Raw genomic sequence first — 16,370 nt, 5'->3', positions numbered from 1 at the left:
AAAACTTTGATAATTATCAAAACTTTACTCTGCAAAATTATGACAAAAGTCCTAATTTTACTCAAAAAATGTCACTATTTTACAAGAACAACAAAAAATGGGCAATATTGTGATAAAAGTCTGAATTTTACATGACAAACGTCACCATTTTGCATTGAAAAGTCATAATTTTACCAGAAAATATTGCAATATTACAGAAACAGAAAGAATATGAGAAATTGTTCCCAATTTTATAAGAAAAAAAAGTCGACACATTGTGAGAAAAAGACTGCTTTTAGTTAATTTATTTATTTTAGAATTTTTTGTTTGTAATTGGTTTTTAATCTTCATTATTTACTTCAAGTTATGTCTCTATATACATATTTATTACATTTTTAGGTCACAATTTCACAAGAAAAACTTAGAATGTTGGCAGTATTATAATAAAAGTCCTCATTTTACTCAACGCAAGTCAAAATGTTACAAGAAAAACTGAACATTTGTGCAATATTATGATAAAAGTTGGAATTTTACTCAACAAAAGTCGCAATTTTACAAGAAAAGCTTAAAATGTTGGCAATTTTATGAAAAAAGTTGTAATTTTACTCGACAAAAGTCACAATTTTAAAAGAAAACTTTGAAATTTTGGCAACATTATGATAATAATTGGAACTTTACTCTGCAAAATGATGACAAAAGTCATAATTTTACTCAAAAAATGTCACTATTTTACAAGAACAACAAAAAATGGGCAATATTGTGATAAAAGTCTGAATTTTACACGACAAAAGTCACCATTTTGCATTAAAAAGTCATAATTTTACGAGAAAATATTGCAATATTACAGAAACAGAAAGAATATGAGAAATTGTTCCCAATTTTATAGGAAAAAAGTCGACACATTGTGAGAAAAAGACTGATTTTAATTTTTTTTTAAATTTAGAATTTATTGTTTGTAATTGGTTTTTAATCTTCATTATTTACTTCAAGTTATGTCTCTATATACATATTTATTACATTTTTAGGTCACAATTTCACAAGAAAAACTTAGAATGTTGGCAGTATTATAATAAAAGTCCTCATTTTACTCAACGCGAGTCAAAATTTGACAAGAAAAACTGAACATTTGTGCAACATTATGATGAAAGTTGAAATTTTACTCAATAACAGTCGCAATTTTACAAGAAAAGCTCAACATTTTGGCAATTTTATGAAAAAAGTCGTCGTTTTACTCGACAAAAGTCACAATTTTATAAGAAAACTTTGATAATAATCAAAACTTTACTCTGCAAAATTATGACAAAAGGCCTAATTTTACTCAAAAAATGTCACTATTTTACAAGAACAACAAAAAATGGGCAATATTGTGATAAAAGTCTGAATTTTACATGACAAACGTCACCATTTTGCATTGAAAAGTCATAATTTTACGAGAAAATATTGCAATATTACAGAAACAGAAAGAATATGAGAAATTGTTCCCAATTTTATAAGAAAAAAAAGTCGACACATTGTGAGAAAAAGACTGCTTTTAGTTAATTTATTTATTTTAGAATTTTTTTGTTTGTAATTGGTTTTTAATCTTCATTATTTACTTCAAGTTATGTCTCTATATACATATTTATTACATTTTTAGGTCACAATTTTCACAAGAAAAACTTAGAATGTTGGCAGTATTATAATAAAAGTCCTCATTTTACTCAACGCGAGTCAAAATTTGACAAGAAAAACGGAACATTTGTGCAATATTATGATAAAAGTTGGAATATTACTCAATAACAGTCACAATTTTACAAGAAAAGCTTAACATTTTGGCAATTTTATGAAAAAAGTCGTCATTTTACTCGACAAAAGTCACAATTTTATAAGAAAGCTTTGATAATAATCAAAACTTTACTCTGCAAAATTATGACAAAAGTCCTAATTTTACTCAAAAAATTTCACTATTTTACAAGAACAACAAAAAATGGGCAATATTGTGATAAAAGTCTGAATTTTACATGACAAACGTCACCATTTTGCATTGAAAAGTCATAATTTTACGAGAAAATATTGCAATATTACAGAAACAGAAAGAATATGAGAAATTGTTCCCAATTTTATAAGAAAAAAAAGTCGACACATTGTGAGAAAAAGACTGCTTTTAGTTAATTTATTTATTTTAGAATTTTTTTGTTTGTAATTGGTTTTTAATCTTCATTATTTACTTCAAGTTATGTCTCTATATACATATTTATTACATTTTAAGGTCACAATTTTCACAAGAAAAACTTAGAATGTTGGCAGTATTATAATAAAAGTCCTCATTTTACTCAACGCAAGTCAAAATTTGACAAGAAAAACGGAACATTTGTGCAATATTATGATAAAAGTTGGAATTTTACTCAATAACAGTCGCAATTTTACAAGAAAAGCTCAACATTTTGGCAATTGTATGAAAAGAGTCGTCATTTTACTCGACAAAAGTCACAATTTTATAAGAAAACTTTAAAATTTTGGCAACATTATAATAATAATAATCGGAACTTTACTCTGCAAAATGATGACAAAAGTCATAATTTTACTCAAAAAATGTCACTATTTTACAAGAACAACAAAAAATGGGCAATATTGTGATAAAAGTCTGAATTTTACATGACAAATGTCACCATTTTGCATTAAAAAGTAATCATTTTACGAGAAAATATTGCAATATTCCAGAAACAGAAAGAATATGAGAAATTGTTCCCAATTGTAAAAGAAATAAGTCGACACATTGTGTGAAAAAGACTGCTTTTAATTAAAAAAATTTTTAGAATTTTTTGTTTTTAATTGGTTTTTAATCTTCATTATTTACTTCAAGTTATTACAGTATGTCTCTATATACATATTTATTACATTTTTAGGTCACAATTTTCACAAGAAAAACTTAGAATGTTGGCAGTATTATAATAAAAGTCCTCATTTTACTCAACGCAAGTCAAAATTTTACAAGAAAAACGGAACATTTGTGCAATATTATGATAAAAGTTGGAATATTACTCAATAACAGTCGCAATTTTACAAGAAAAGCTTAAAATGTTGGCAATTTTATGAAAAGAGTCGTCATTTTATTCGACAAAAGTCACAATTTTATAAGAAAACTTTGATAATAATCAAAACTTTACTCTGCAAAATGATGACAAAAGTCCTAATTTTACTCAAAAAATGTCACTATTTTACAAGAACAACAAAAAATGGGCAATATTGTGATAAAAGTCTGAATTTTACATGACAAATGACACCATTTTGCATTAAAAAGTAATAATTTTACGAGAAAATATTGCAATATTACAGAAACAGAAAGAATATGAGAAATTGTTCCCAATTTTATAGGAAAAAAGTCGACACATTGTGAGAAAAAGACTGCTTTTAATAAAAAAAAAATTGTATAATTTTTTGTTTTTAATTGGTTTTTAATCTTCATTATTTACTTCAAGTTATTACAGTATGTCTCTATATACATATTTATTGCATTTTTAGGTCACAATTTCACAAGAAAAACTTAGAATGTTGGCAGTATTATAATAAAAGTCCTCATTTTACTCAACGCAAGTCAAAATTTGACAAGAAAAACTGAACATTTGTGCAATATTATGATAAAAGTTGGAATTTTACTCAATAACAGTCGCAATTTTACAAGAAAAGCTCAACATTTTGGCAATTTTATGAAAAAAGTCGTCGTTTTACTCGACAAAAGTCACAATTTTATAAGAAAACTTTGATAATAATCGGAACTTTACTCTGCAAAATGATGACAAAAGTCCTAATTTTACTCAAAAAATGTCACTATTTTACAAGAACAACAAAAAATGGGCAATATTGTGATAAAAGTCTGAATTTTACATGACAAACGTCACCATTTTGCATTAAAAAGTAATAATTTTACGAGAAAATATTGCAATATTCCAGAAACAGAAAGAATATGAGAAATTGTTCCCAATTTTATAGGAAAAAAGTCGACACATTGTGAGAAAAAGACTGATTTTAATTTTTTTTTTAATTTAAAATTTTTTGTTTGTAATTGGTTTTTAATCTTCATTATTTACTTCAAGTTATACATATTTATTACATTTTTAGGTCACAATTTCACAAGAAAAACTTAGAATGTTGGCAGTATTATAATAAAAGTCGTCATTTTACTCAACACAAGTCAAAATTTGACAAGAAAAACTGAACATTTGTGCAATATTATGATAAAAGTTGGAATTTTACAAGAAAAGTTTAAAATGTTTGCAACTTTATGAAAAGAGTCGTCATTTTATTCGACAAAAGTCACAATTTTATAAGAAAACTTTGATAATAATCGGAACTTTACTCTGCAAAATGATGACAAAAGTCCTAATTTTTCTCAAAATATTTCACTATTTTACAAGAACAACAAAAAATGGGCAATATTGTGATAAAAGTCAGAATTTTACATGACAAATGTCACCATTTTGCATTAAAAAGTAATAATTTTACGAGAAAATATTGCAATGTTAGAGAAACAGAAAGAATATGGGAAATTGTTCCCAATTTTATAAGAAAAAAGTCGGCACATTGTGAGAAAAAGACTGATTTTAATTTTTTTTTAAATTTAGAATTTTTTGTTTGTAATTGGTTTTTAATCTTCATTATTTACTTCAAGTTATTACAGTATGTCTCTATATACATATTTATTACATTTTTAGGTCACAATTTTCACAAGAAAAACTTAGAATGTTGGCAGTATTATAATAAAAGTCCTCATTTTACTCAACGCAAGTCAAAATTTGACAAGAAAAACGGAACATTTGTGCAATATTATGATAAAAGTTGGAATTTTACAAGAAAAGTTTAAAATGTTTGCAACTTTATGAAAAGAGTCGTCGTTTTACTCGAAAAAAGTCACAATTTTAGAAGAAAACTTTGATAATAATCGGAACTTTACTCTGCAAAATGATGACAAAAGTCCTAATTTTACTCAAAAAATGTCACTATTTTACAAGAACAACAAAAAATGGGCAATATTGTGATAAAAGTCTGAATTTTACATGACAAACGTCACCATTTTGCATTAAAAAGTCATAATTTTACGAGAAAATATTGCAATATTCCAGAAACAGAAAGAATATGAGAAATTGTTCCCAATTTTATAGGAAAAAAGTCGACACATTGTGAGAAAAAGACTGATTTTAATTTTTTTTAAATTTAAAATTTTTTGTTTGTAATTGGTTTTTAATCTTCATTATTTACTTCAAGTTATACATATTTATTACATTTTTAGGTCACAATTTCACAAGAAAAACTTAGAATGTTGGCAGTATTATAATAATAGTCGTCATTTTACTCAACACAAGTCAAAATTTGACAAGAAAAACTGAACATTTGTGCAATATTATGATAAAAGTTGGAATTTTACAAGAAAAGTTTAAAATGTTTGCAACTTTATGAAAAGAGTCGTCATTTTATTCGACAAAAGTCACAATTTTATAAGAAAACTTTGATAATAATCGGAACTTTACTCTGCAAAATGATGACAAAAGTCCTAATTTTTCTCAAAATATTTCACTATTTTACAAGAACAACAAAAAATGGGCAATATTGTGATAAAAGTCAGAATTTTACATGACAAATGTCACCATTTTGCATTAAAAAGTCATAATTTTACGAGAAAATATTGCAATATTACAGAAACAGAAAGAATATGAGAAATTGTTCCCAATTTTATAAGAAAAAAGTCGACACATTGTGAGAAAAAGACTGCTTTTAATTTTTTTTTTAATTTAGAATTTTTTGTTTGTAATTGGTTTTGAATCTTCATGATTTACTTCAAGTTATGTCTCTATATACATATTTATTACATTTTTAGGTCACAATTTCACAAGAAAAACTTAGAATGTTGGCAGTATTATAATAAAAGTCCTCATTTTACTCAACGCAAGTCAAAATTTGACAAGAAAAACTGAACATTTGTGCAATATTATGATAAAAGTTGGAATTTTACTCAATAACAGTCGCAATTTTACAAGAAAAGCTCAACATTTTGGCAATTTTATGAAAAAAGTCGTCATTTTACTCGACAAAAGTCACAATTTTATAATAAAACTTTTAAATGTTGGCAACATTATAATAATAATCGGAACTTAATGCTGCAAAATGATGACAAAAGTCCTAATTTTACTCAAAAAATTTCACTATTTTACAAGAACAACAAAAAAATGTGCAATATTGTGATAAAAGTCTGAATTTTACATGACAAATGTCACCATTTTGCATTAAAAAGTAATCATTTTACGAGAAAATATTGCAATATTACAGAAACAGAAAGAATATGCGAAATTGTTCCCAATTTTATAGGAAAAAAGTCGACACATTGTGAGAAAAAGACTGATTTTAATTTTTTTTTTAATTTAGAATTTTTTGTTTGTAATTGGTTTTTAATCTTCATTATTTACTTCAAGTTATGTCTCTATATACATATTTATTACATTTTTAGGTCACTATTTTCACAAGAAAAGCTTAGAATGTTGGCAGTATTATAATAAAAGTCCTCATTTTACTCAACGCAAGTCAAAATTTGACAAGAAAAACGGAACATTTGTGCAATATTATGATAAAAGTTGGAATTTTACAAGAAAAGTTTAAAATGTTTGCAACTTTATGAAAAGAGTCGTCGTTTTTCTCGACAAAAGTCACAATTTTATAAGAAAACTTTGATAATAATCGGAACTTTACTCTGCAAAATGATGACAAAAGTCCTAATTTTACTCAAAAAATGTCACTATTTTACAAGAACAACAAAAAATGGGCAATATTGTGATAAAAGTCTGAATTTTACATGACAAAAGTCACCATTTTGCATTAAAAAGTCATAATTTTACGAGAAAATATTGCAATATTACAGAAACAGAAAGAATATGAGAAATTGTTCCCAATTTTATAAGAAAAAAGTCGACACATTGTGAGAAAAAGACTGATTTTAATTTTAAATTTTTTTTAGAATTTATTGTTTGTAATTGGTTTTTAATCTTCATTATTTACTTCAAATTATTACAGTATGTCTGTATATACATATTTATTACATTTGTAGGTCTCTATTTTCACAATAAAAACTTAGAATGTTGGCAGTATTATAATAAAAGTCCTCATTTTACTCAACGCAAGTCAAAATTTGACAAGAAAAACGGAACATTTGTGTAATATTATGATAAAAGTTGGAATTTTACTCAATAACAGTCGCAATTTTACAAGAAAAGCTCAACATTTTGGCAATTTTATGAAAAGAGTCGTCATTTTACTCGACAAAAGTCACAATTTTAGAAGAAAACTTTTAAATGTTGGCAACATTATAATAATAATAATCGGAACTTAACTCTGCAAAATAATGAAAAAAGTCCTAATTTTACTCAAAAAATGTCACTATTTTACAAGAACAACAAAAAATGGGCAATATTGTGATAAAAGTCTGAATTTTACATGACAAAAGTCACCATTTTGCATTGAAAAGTCATAATTTTACGAGAAAATATTGCAATATTACAGAAACAGAAAGAATATGAGAAATTGTTCCCAATTTTATAGGAAAAAAGTCGACACATTGTGAGAAAAAGACTGCTTTTAATAAAAAAAAATTGTATAATTTTTTGTTTGTAATTGGTTTTTAATCTTCATTATTTACTTCAAGTTATTACAGTATGTCTCTATATACATATTTATTGCAATTTTAGGTCACAATTTCACAAGAAAAACTTAGAATGTTGGCAGTATTATAATAAAAGTCCTCATTTTACTCAACGCAAGTCAAAATTTGACAAGAAAAACTGAACATTTGTGCAATATTATGATAAAAGTTGGAATTTTACTCAATAACAGTCGCAATTTTACAAGAAAAGCTCAACATTTTGGCAATTTTATGAAAAAAGTCGTCGTTTTACTCCACAAAAGTCACAATTTTATAAGAAAACTTTGATAATAATCAAAACTTTACTCTGCAAAATGATGACAAAAGTCATAATTTTCCTCAAAAAATGTCACTATTTTACAAGAACAACAAAAAATGGGCAATATTGTGATAAATGTCAGAATTTTACATGACAAAAGTCACCATTTTGCATTGAAAAGTCATAATTTTACGAGAAAATATTGCAATATTACAGAAACAGAAAGAATATGAGAAATTGTTCCCAATTTTATAAGAAAAAAAAGTCGACACATTGTGAGAAAAAGACTGCTTTTAGTTAATTTATTTATTTTAGAATTTTTTGTTTGTAATTGGTTTTTAATCTTCATTATTTACTTCAAGTTATGTCTCTATATACATATTTATTACATTTTTAGGTCACAATTTTCACAAGAAAAACTTAGAATGTTGGCAGTATTATAATAAAAGTCCTCATTTTACTCAACGCAAGTCAAAATTTGACAAGAAAAACTGAACATTTGTGCAATATTATGATAAAAGTTGGAATTTTACTCAATAACAGTCGCAATTTTACAAGAAAAGCTCAACATTTTGGCAATTTTATGAAAAAAGTCGTCGTTTTACTCGACAAAAGTCACAATTTTATAAGAAAACTTTGATAATAATCAAAACTTTACTCTGCAAAATTATGACAAAAGTCATAATTTTTCTCAAAATATTTCACTATTTTACAAGAACAACAAAAAATGGGCAATATTGTGATAAAAGTCTGAATTTTCCATGACAAAAGTCACCATTTTGCATTGAAAAGTCATAATTTTACGAGAAAATATTGCAATAATACAGAAACAGAAAGAATATGAGAAATTGTTCCCAATTTTATAGGAAAAAAGTCGACACATTGTGAGAAAAAGACTGATTTTAATTTTAAAAAATTGTAGAATTTTTTGTTTTTAATTGGTTTTTAATCTTCATTATTTACTTCAAATTATTACAGGATGTCTCTATATACATATTTATTACATTTTTAGGTCACAATTTTCACAAGAAAAGCTTAGAATGTTGGCAGTATTATAATAAAAGTTGGAATTTTACTCAATAACAGTCGCAATTTTACAAGAAAAGCTCAACATTTTGGCAATTTTATGAAAAAAGTCATCATTTTACTCGACAAAAGTCACAATTTTATAAGAAAGCTTTGATAATAATCAAAACTTTACTCTGCAAAATGATGACAAAAGTCCTAATTTTACTCAAAAAATTTCACTATTTTACAAGAACAACAAAAAATGGGCAATATTGTGATAAAAGTCTGAATTTTACATGACAAACGTCACCATTTTGCATTGAAAAGTCATAATTTTACGAGAAAATATTGCAATATTAGAGAAACAGAAAGAATATGAGAAATTGTTCCCAATTTTATAGGAAAAAAGTCGACACATTGTGAGAAAAAGACTGATTTTAATAAAAAAAAAATTGTAGAATTTTTTGTTTTTAATTGGTTTTTAATCTTCATTATTTACTTCAAGTTATTAAACAAGTATGAAATAGTTATAGCTGCATATTACTTGCACTTACAAAGTCTCCGAGGCAGAATTAGAAAGCATCCCGTAACAAAGGTGTCCGCATCATTCAACTTACTGCGTCCTGAGCTTAACTTCGTTGATTGCCGTGGCCGCCAAAACGCAATTACCACTCCACTTTAACTTAAAGACAGCGTAAGTCCATTTTAGACGGTTAATAATAAATAGGTTAGCGTTTTTTCAGAACTACCATTGCTCTCCGTTTCACGTTCATTTCTGACATTCCACACCAGAAAATAATGGAAACATTTATTATGGTAATAATAATGGACTAGATTTATGTAGCGCTTTTCTAGCACCTATATACTCAAAGCACTTACATTCACACCTTTCACACTTACAACAACACACCTGTCAGGTAATTAAGGTAAAGCAGTATAACAACCACTCACCTGTCAGGTAATTAAGGTAAAGCAGTAAAACAACAACACACCTGTCAGGTAATTAAGGTAAAGCAGTATAACAACAACACACCTGTCAGGTAATTAAGGTAAAGCAGTATAACAACAACACACCTGTCAGGTAATTAAGGTAAAGCAGTATAACAACAACACACCTGTCAGGTAATTAAGGTAAAGCAGTATAACAACAACACACCTGTCAGGTAATTAAGGTAAAGCAGTATAACAACAACTCACCTGTCAGGTAATTAAGGTGAAGCAGTATAACAACAACTCACCTGTCAGGTAATTAAGGTAAAGCAGTATAACAACAACTCACCTGTCAGGTAATTAAGGTAAAGCAGTATAACAACAACTTACCTGTCAGGTAATTAAGGTAAAGCAGTATAACAACAACACACCTGTCAGGTAATTAAGGTAAAGCAGTATAACAACAACACACCTGTCAGGTAATTAAGGTAAAGCAGTATAACAACAACACAAGTGTCAGGTAATTAAGGTAAAGCAGTATAACAACCACACACCTGTCAGGTAATTAAGGTAAAGCAGTATAACAACAACACGCCTGTCAGGTAATTAAGGTAAAGCAGTGAAACAACCACACACCTGTCAGGTAATTAAGGTAAAGCAGTATAACAACCACACACCTGTCAGGTAATTAAGGTAAAGCAGTATAACAACAACACACCTGTCAGGTAATTAAGGTCAAGCAGTATAACAACAACACACCTGTCAGGTAATTAAGGTAAAGCAGTACAACAACAACACACCTGTCAGGTAATTAAGGTAAAGCAGTAAAACAACAACACACCTGTCAGGTAATTAAGGTAAAGCAGTAAAACAACAACACACCTGTCAGGTAATTAAGGTAAAGCAGCTTAACAACAACACGCCTGTCAGGTAATTAAGGTAAAGCGGTAAAACAACCACACACCTGTCGGGTAATTAAGGTAAAACAGTAAAACAACAACACACCTGTCAGGTAATTAAGGTAAAGCAGCTTAACAACAACACACCTGTCAGGTAATTAAGGTAAAGCAGCTTAACAACAACACACCTGTCGGGTAATTAAGGTAAAGCAGCTTAACAACAACACACCTGTCAGGTAATTAAGGTCAAGCAGTATAAAAACAACACACCTGTCAGGTAATTAAGGTAAAGCAGCTTAACAACAACACGCCTGTCAGGTAATTAAGGTAAAGCAGCTTAACAACAACACACCTGTCAGGTAATTAAGGTAAAGCAGCTTAACAACAACACGCCTGTCAGGTAATTAAGGTAAAGCAGTATAACAACAACACACTTGTCAGGTAATTAAGGTAAAGCAGTATAACAACAACACACCTGTCAGGTAATTAAGGTAAAGCAGTAAAACAACAACACACCTGTCAGGTAATTAAGGTAAAGCAGTAAAACAACAACACACCTGTCAGGTAATTAAGGTAAAACAGTAAAACAACAACACACCTGTCAGGTAATTAAGGTAAAGCAGCTTAACAACAACACACCTGTCAGGTAATTAAGGTAAAGCAGTATAACAACAACACACCTGTCAGGTAATTAAGGTAAAGCAGTATAACAACCACACACCTGTCAGGTAATTAAGGTAAAGCAGTATAACAACAACACACCTGTCAGGTAATTAAGGTAAAGCGGTAAAACAACCACACACCTGTCAGGTAATTAAGGTAAAACAGTAAAACAACAACACACCTGTCAGGTAATTAAGGTAAAACAGTATAACAACAACACACCTGTCAGGTAATTAAGGTCAAGCAGTATAACAACAACACACCTGTCAGGTAATTAAGGTCAAGCAGTATAACAACAACACACCTGTCAGGTAATTAAGGTCAAGCAGTATAACAACAACACACCTGTCAGGTAATTAAGGTAAAGCAGCTTAACAACAACACACCTGTCAGGTAATTAAGGTCAAGCAGTATAACAACAACACACCTGTCAGGTAATTAAGGTAAAGCAGCTTAACAACAACACACCTGTCAGGTAATTAAGGTAAAGCAGTATAACAACCACACACCTGTCAGGTAATTAAGGTAAAGCAGTATGACAACAACACACCTGTCAGGTAATTAAGGTCAAGCAGTAAGACAACAACACACCTGTCAGGTAATTAAGGTAAAGCAGTATGACAACAACACACCTGTCAGGTAATTAAGGTAAAGCGGTATAACAACACACCTGTCAGGTAATTAAGGTAAAGCAGCACAACAACAACACACCTGTCAGGTAATTAAGGTCAAGCAGTTTAACAACCACACACCTGTCAGGTAATTAAGGTAAAGCAGTATAACAACAACACACCTGTCAGGTAATTAAGGTAAAGCAGCTCAACAACAACACACCTGTCAGGTAATTAAGGTCAAGCAGTATAACAACAACACACCTGTCAGGTAGTTAAGGTAAAGCAGTATAACAACAACACACCTGTCAGGTAATTAAGGTAAAGCAGTATAACAACAACACACCTGTCAGGTAATTAAGGTCAAGCTGTACAACAACAACACACCTGTCAGGTAATTAAGGTACTAGATACTCAAAGCGCTTACATTCACACCTTTCACACATTTGTAGGCACAGCTGTCCTGGAGTAGACGAACACATCGGCAGTGATTTGGATGGAAAAAGGCAGGTAGCGAACCTGGAACTCTCGAGTTTCTGGTGCGGCTGCCCTACCCACCATGCCACGCCGTAATACGATCATGTTTGCTATCACAAGTGAAGAGGCTTTACTTCTAATTAGCTTGTTGGACCACGGAACTCACCTGCACTTCCGGGGAGGCTGAGGAGAGCTCGATGGAGTCTGCGAACGCCGCCATGGACAGCCGTACCAGGTTCCGAAGCATCCGCCGTTGTTCCGCGTCGTACGGTCCTTGACTCTCCGCAGCCTTTGGCCTCCTGAGAGTCGCCAGAGGCGTGGAGCTCGCGGTGTCGGCCTTCTCCCGCTTCAAGGTGCTGGAACGGGACGCTAAAGAGGATGAGGACTGGTTTCTGGCCTTCCGAAGAGTCCGATATGATGTCGCGGGCGTCAAAGTTTGTGAAGTGCCGTCCAGTTCAATGTTTCCGGGTTTTCGAAGTGTTCTGGTATGAGGGGCATTCCCGTCAAGGTGATTTTGGGAATGGAAGCTGGAGTTGATCATTAAGGGCGTAAAATCAAAGTGTCTCTCGGGTTCTTGGTCCTGTGTCGTCGCCGGAGTCAGCGGTGTCGTCTCGCTGTCGTCCAGAGGAGGACCCTCTTTGCGTTCCCTGATGACAGGAATGAGCTGAATGTCCGACTTCCTGATGTTCTTCTGCGGGCGTCGAGGATGGCGGGTGTACGTCGACTCGGCCTGCCTGCAGTTGTACGCCCGGTTCTCCCGTTTGTCGGGCCGACAGAATGTTGTGACGACGGCGACGGCTAGCAGCAGCAGCAGACATGCCGCCCCCAGGCAGATGGCCATCATCACGGTGAAGCTGAGCCGCCCGCGGTTGCCAGGAGACGAGTTCTTCAAGTGGTCCTTAAGATTGATAAAGGCCACTTCCAGTGTGGCCTTGGTGGTCAAGCTAGGGGTCCCCATGTCAGATACAGAAATGTGTACCTTGATGGTTTTCCCAATGAGCTCAGTGGCATTGGTAGTGTTCACAAACAGTTGGCCCGTGGTCTGGTCCAACCAGAAGAGCCTGTGCGGGTTTCCGTCAGTGATGAAGAACTGGAGTCGTCCATTCAGTCCTGAATCAGAATCTTCAGCCTTTATTGTAGACACAAGAAATCCATCGAATCCCTCTCGGACTGAATGTTCCATGGGAAAACCGCTCGATTCTTCCTCAGCATCACTTTCTAGTTCGGTCACAATCTCCCCATGGTCTGCATCCACTGGAACGCTTATGAAAGCCACACCCTCTTTGGGTCTGGGCTCCTTAATGACCGGGTAGTTGTCGTTCACATCCTGGAGGTCAATCTGCACCGTGGCCACGGTCCTATGAGGCGGATGGCCCTGATCCACGGCTTCCACCAGGAATGAGTGGGACTGTGACTCTTCGTAGTCTAGAGGGTGAAGGACGTTGACTACGCCACTTGTGGGGTGGATGGAGAAGGTCTGAGTGGAGTTGGGAATGTAGTACAAGACTCTGCCACTCAGCTCCAAGTCGGCATCATGCGCTTCTACTTTGAGTGCGCGATAACCCGCTAGGTTGTTCTCCTCGAAGGAAGCTTTGAAGATAGAGGATGAAAAAACTGGCGCGTTGTCGTTCTCATCCAGAACATGAACAGGCAGGTGTTTGACGCAGGACAGCGGAGGATCTCCATAATCCTGCGCCAGAAGTGTAACGTTGTAGTCCATCACCTTCTCCCGATCCAGGGGGCCAGCAGTTACGATCATGTAGTTTTCACCGTGCACCTTTTTAAGGCGGAATGGGCCGGAACTTTGCGGCATCACCGCTGTCACTTTCCCATTTTCTCCTGAATCCGCATCAGAAACCATCACCAGGGCAAGGAAGGTGTCCGCCGGGGCTCCTTCCAGCACGGTCGCAGCCGCCGAGTTGGGATGAGTCCAGGTCATGTGTATCCTGGGGGCGTTATCGTTAACGTCTGTTAGCTTGACATGGAGCATGAAGTGCGAAGGAATGGAGTTAGGTCCACGATCACGGGCTTGTATGAGGACTTCATGGGAGGAATGGGCCTCGTAATCCAGAGGGGCTCTGACACTCACAACACCGCTCTGTGGATCCACATAGAACAGCCTCTGAACCTCAGGATGTGTGTGCTTACTTAGCGAGTACTCCACCTCCCCGTTGGCACCTTGGTCTGGATCAGTGGCTTTAAGGTGGATGATGGTTGTTCCTCGGGCCGTGTTCTCAGGTATCTCCACAGTAGGGGTACTTTCCTCAAAAGTAGGACTATTATCATTTGAGTCCAGAATATTAACATGGACTAAGGTACTCCCAGACCTCGGAGGGTTCCCTTTGTCCCATGCCACCAGGATGAGGTCAAAGGATGCTTGCACTTCCCTGTCCAGTTCTTTGATCACCACCAGCTCCGCCTGTTTAGTCCCGCCCAGGGCAGTTGTCACATCCAGATCAAAGTGTTGATTGACCGAAAGCGAATAGTTCTGAAGACCGTTGGCTCCTGCATCAGGATCCACTGCACATTCCAGCGGGATTCTCATTCGTAGGCTGGCCGTCTCTGAGATCTCCACTTCCTGTGCTGGACTGGCAAAGCTGGGACTGTGGTCATTCAGGTCCATCACCTCCACGTGAACCCGCAGGCAGTTCACCGCGCCGCTTTTTTTGTAGAGAACACTGAAGGCCACCTCGCACAAATCGGAACCACGACACAACTCCTCCCTGTCCAAACGTCCCTGGGTGGAGACAAGGCCATCTCGAGCGCTGACAGAAAAGGGAAGGGTTCTTCCGTGTTCCACGACCTGGAAGTCCTCCAGGGGACCCACCTGGTCCATCTGCCAAAGGTCGTCCACCAGGCGGCCGACCCGAGTTCCCGCAGGCTGCTCCTCCCACATGCGGTACTGGACAGTTATGGACGAGGGCTCGGAGCTACGAGCCCCCCAGCTCAAATTCAGGACCACAATCAGAACCAGCAGCATGATGATGGACAAAGACCTACTGGATCAACATGTCCGAGAACCTTCCCGAGAGAGACAAATGATCTCCAGGTCACTTGAGGATGAGTCAAAGTGATCCAACAAAGATCAAATCCTTTTTTTCCATCTAAAGTCAAATCCGAGGTGATTTAGTTGTCCAAGTCCGGTCCGCTCAAAAGAAGACTTGAAGGAGAAAGTCTTCCATGTTGCTCCTCGCTCATCTCACTCACTCCAGCAGCTGCTGCCCTCAAACTTCATCCTCCTCTCTGGAAACTTCGACTCCCACTGACCGACTCCGCATGCCCGCCTGCCGGCCAATCACAGCTCGGGGGGCGGGGCCGTATGCTAATGAGGCCAAAACCAGCAGGAGGAAAATCCCTGCAGTCTGAGGAGGAAATGTGACACCTGACGCACAACATCTACACAACTACACAACTCCTGCTTTGGACGTGTCCATGTGTCTTTTTGTCTCGTCTGATGGGTTGTGTTGTTTTGTGTGTGTTGTGTAATTTGGTTTTGTGTTCTGTGGTGAGGTGTTGTATAGTCTAGTGTTGTGTTGTCTAGTGTGTTGTGTAGTATGGTGTTGTATGTGTTGTGTTGTTTTAGCTGAAGTTGCCCTGTGTAATCTGGTGTGTTGTAAAGTTTTGTGTCAGTGTTGTGTTGTGTAGTCTGATGTGTGGTTTGGTGTTGTGTAATTTGGTATTGTGTTGTGTAATTTGGTGTTGTATGTGTTGTATGTGTTGTGTTGTGTTAAGTTATGTTGTGTAGTCTGGTGCTGTGTTGTATGTGTTGTGTTGTGTAATCTTGTGCTGTGTCGTGTTATGTTGTGTTGTTTTGGCTGACGCTGCCATGTGTAGTCTGGTGTTATGTTGTGAAATTTTGTGTCAGCTAGTGTTAGTGTTAG

At 34.3% G+C, this 16,370-nt stretch overlaps 1 protein-coding gene across 2 annotated transcripts in view; it reads right to left on the bottom strand.

The window, feature by feature from the left end:
- Positions 1 to 15,735, bottom strand: part of LOC133644943 (protocadherin-12-like) — a 48,554-nt gene extending 32,819 nt beyond the window's left edge. For both annotated transcript variants that reach the window (XM_062039706.1, XM_062039707.1), the window contains exon 1: positions 12,656 to 15,735. In XM_062039706.1, the coding sequence (XP_061895690.1) occupies positions 12,656 to 15,469 (2,814 nt within the window). In that variant the 5' untranslated portion in view covers positions 15,470 to 15,735. The remainder of the gene's footprint in view (positions 1 to 12,655) is intronic.
- Positions 15,736 to 16,370: the final 635 nt, after the last annotated feature.

Source organism: Entelurus aequoreus, linkage group LG28 (genome assembly GCF_033978785.1).
Source record: "Entelurus aequoreus isolate RoL-2023_Sb linkage group LG28, RoL_Eaeq_v1.1, whole genome shotgun sequence".
NCBI classification, from domain to species: domain Eukaryota; kingdom Metazoa; phylum Chordata; class Actinopteri; order Syngnathiformes; family Syngnathidae; genus Entelurus; species Entelurus aequoreus.
This window is presented reverse-complemented; position numbering and strand designations above follow the sequence as displayed.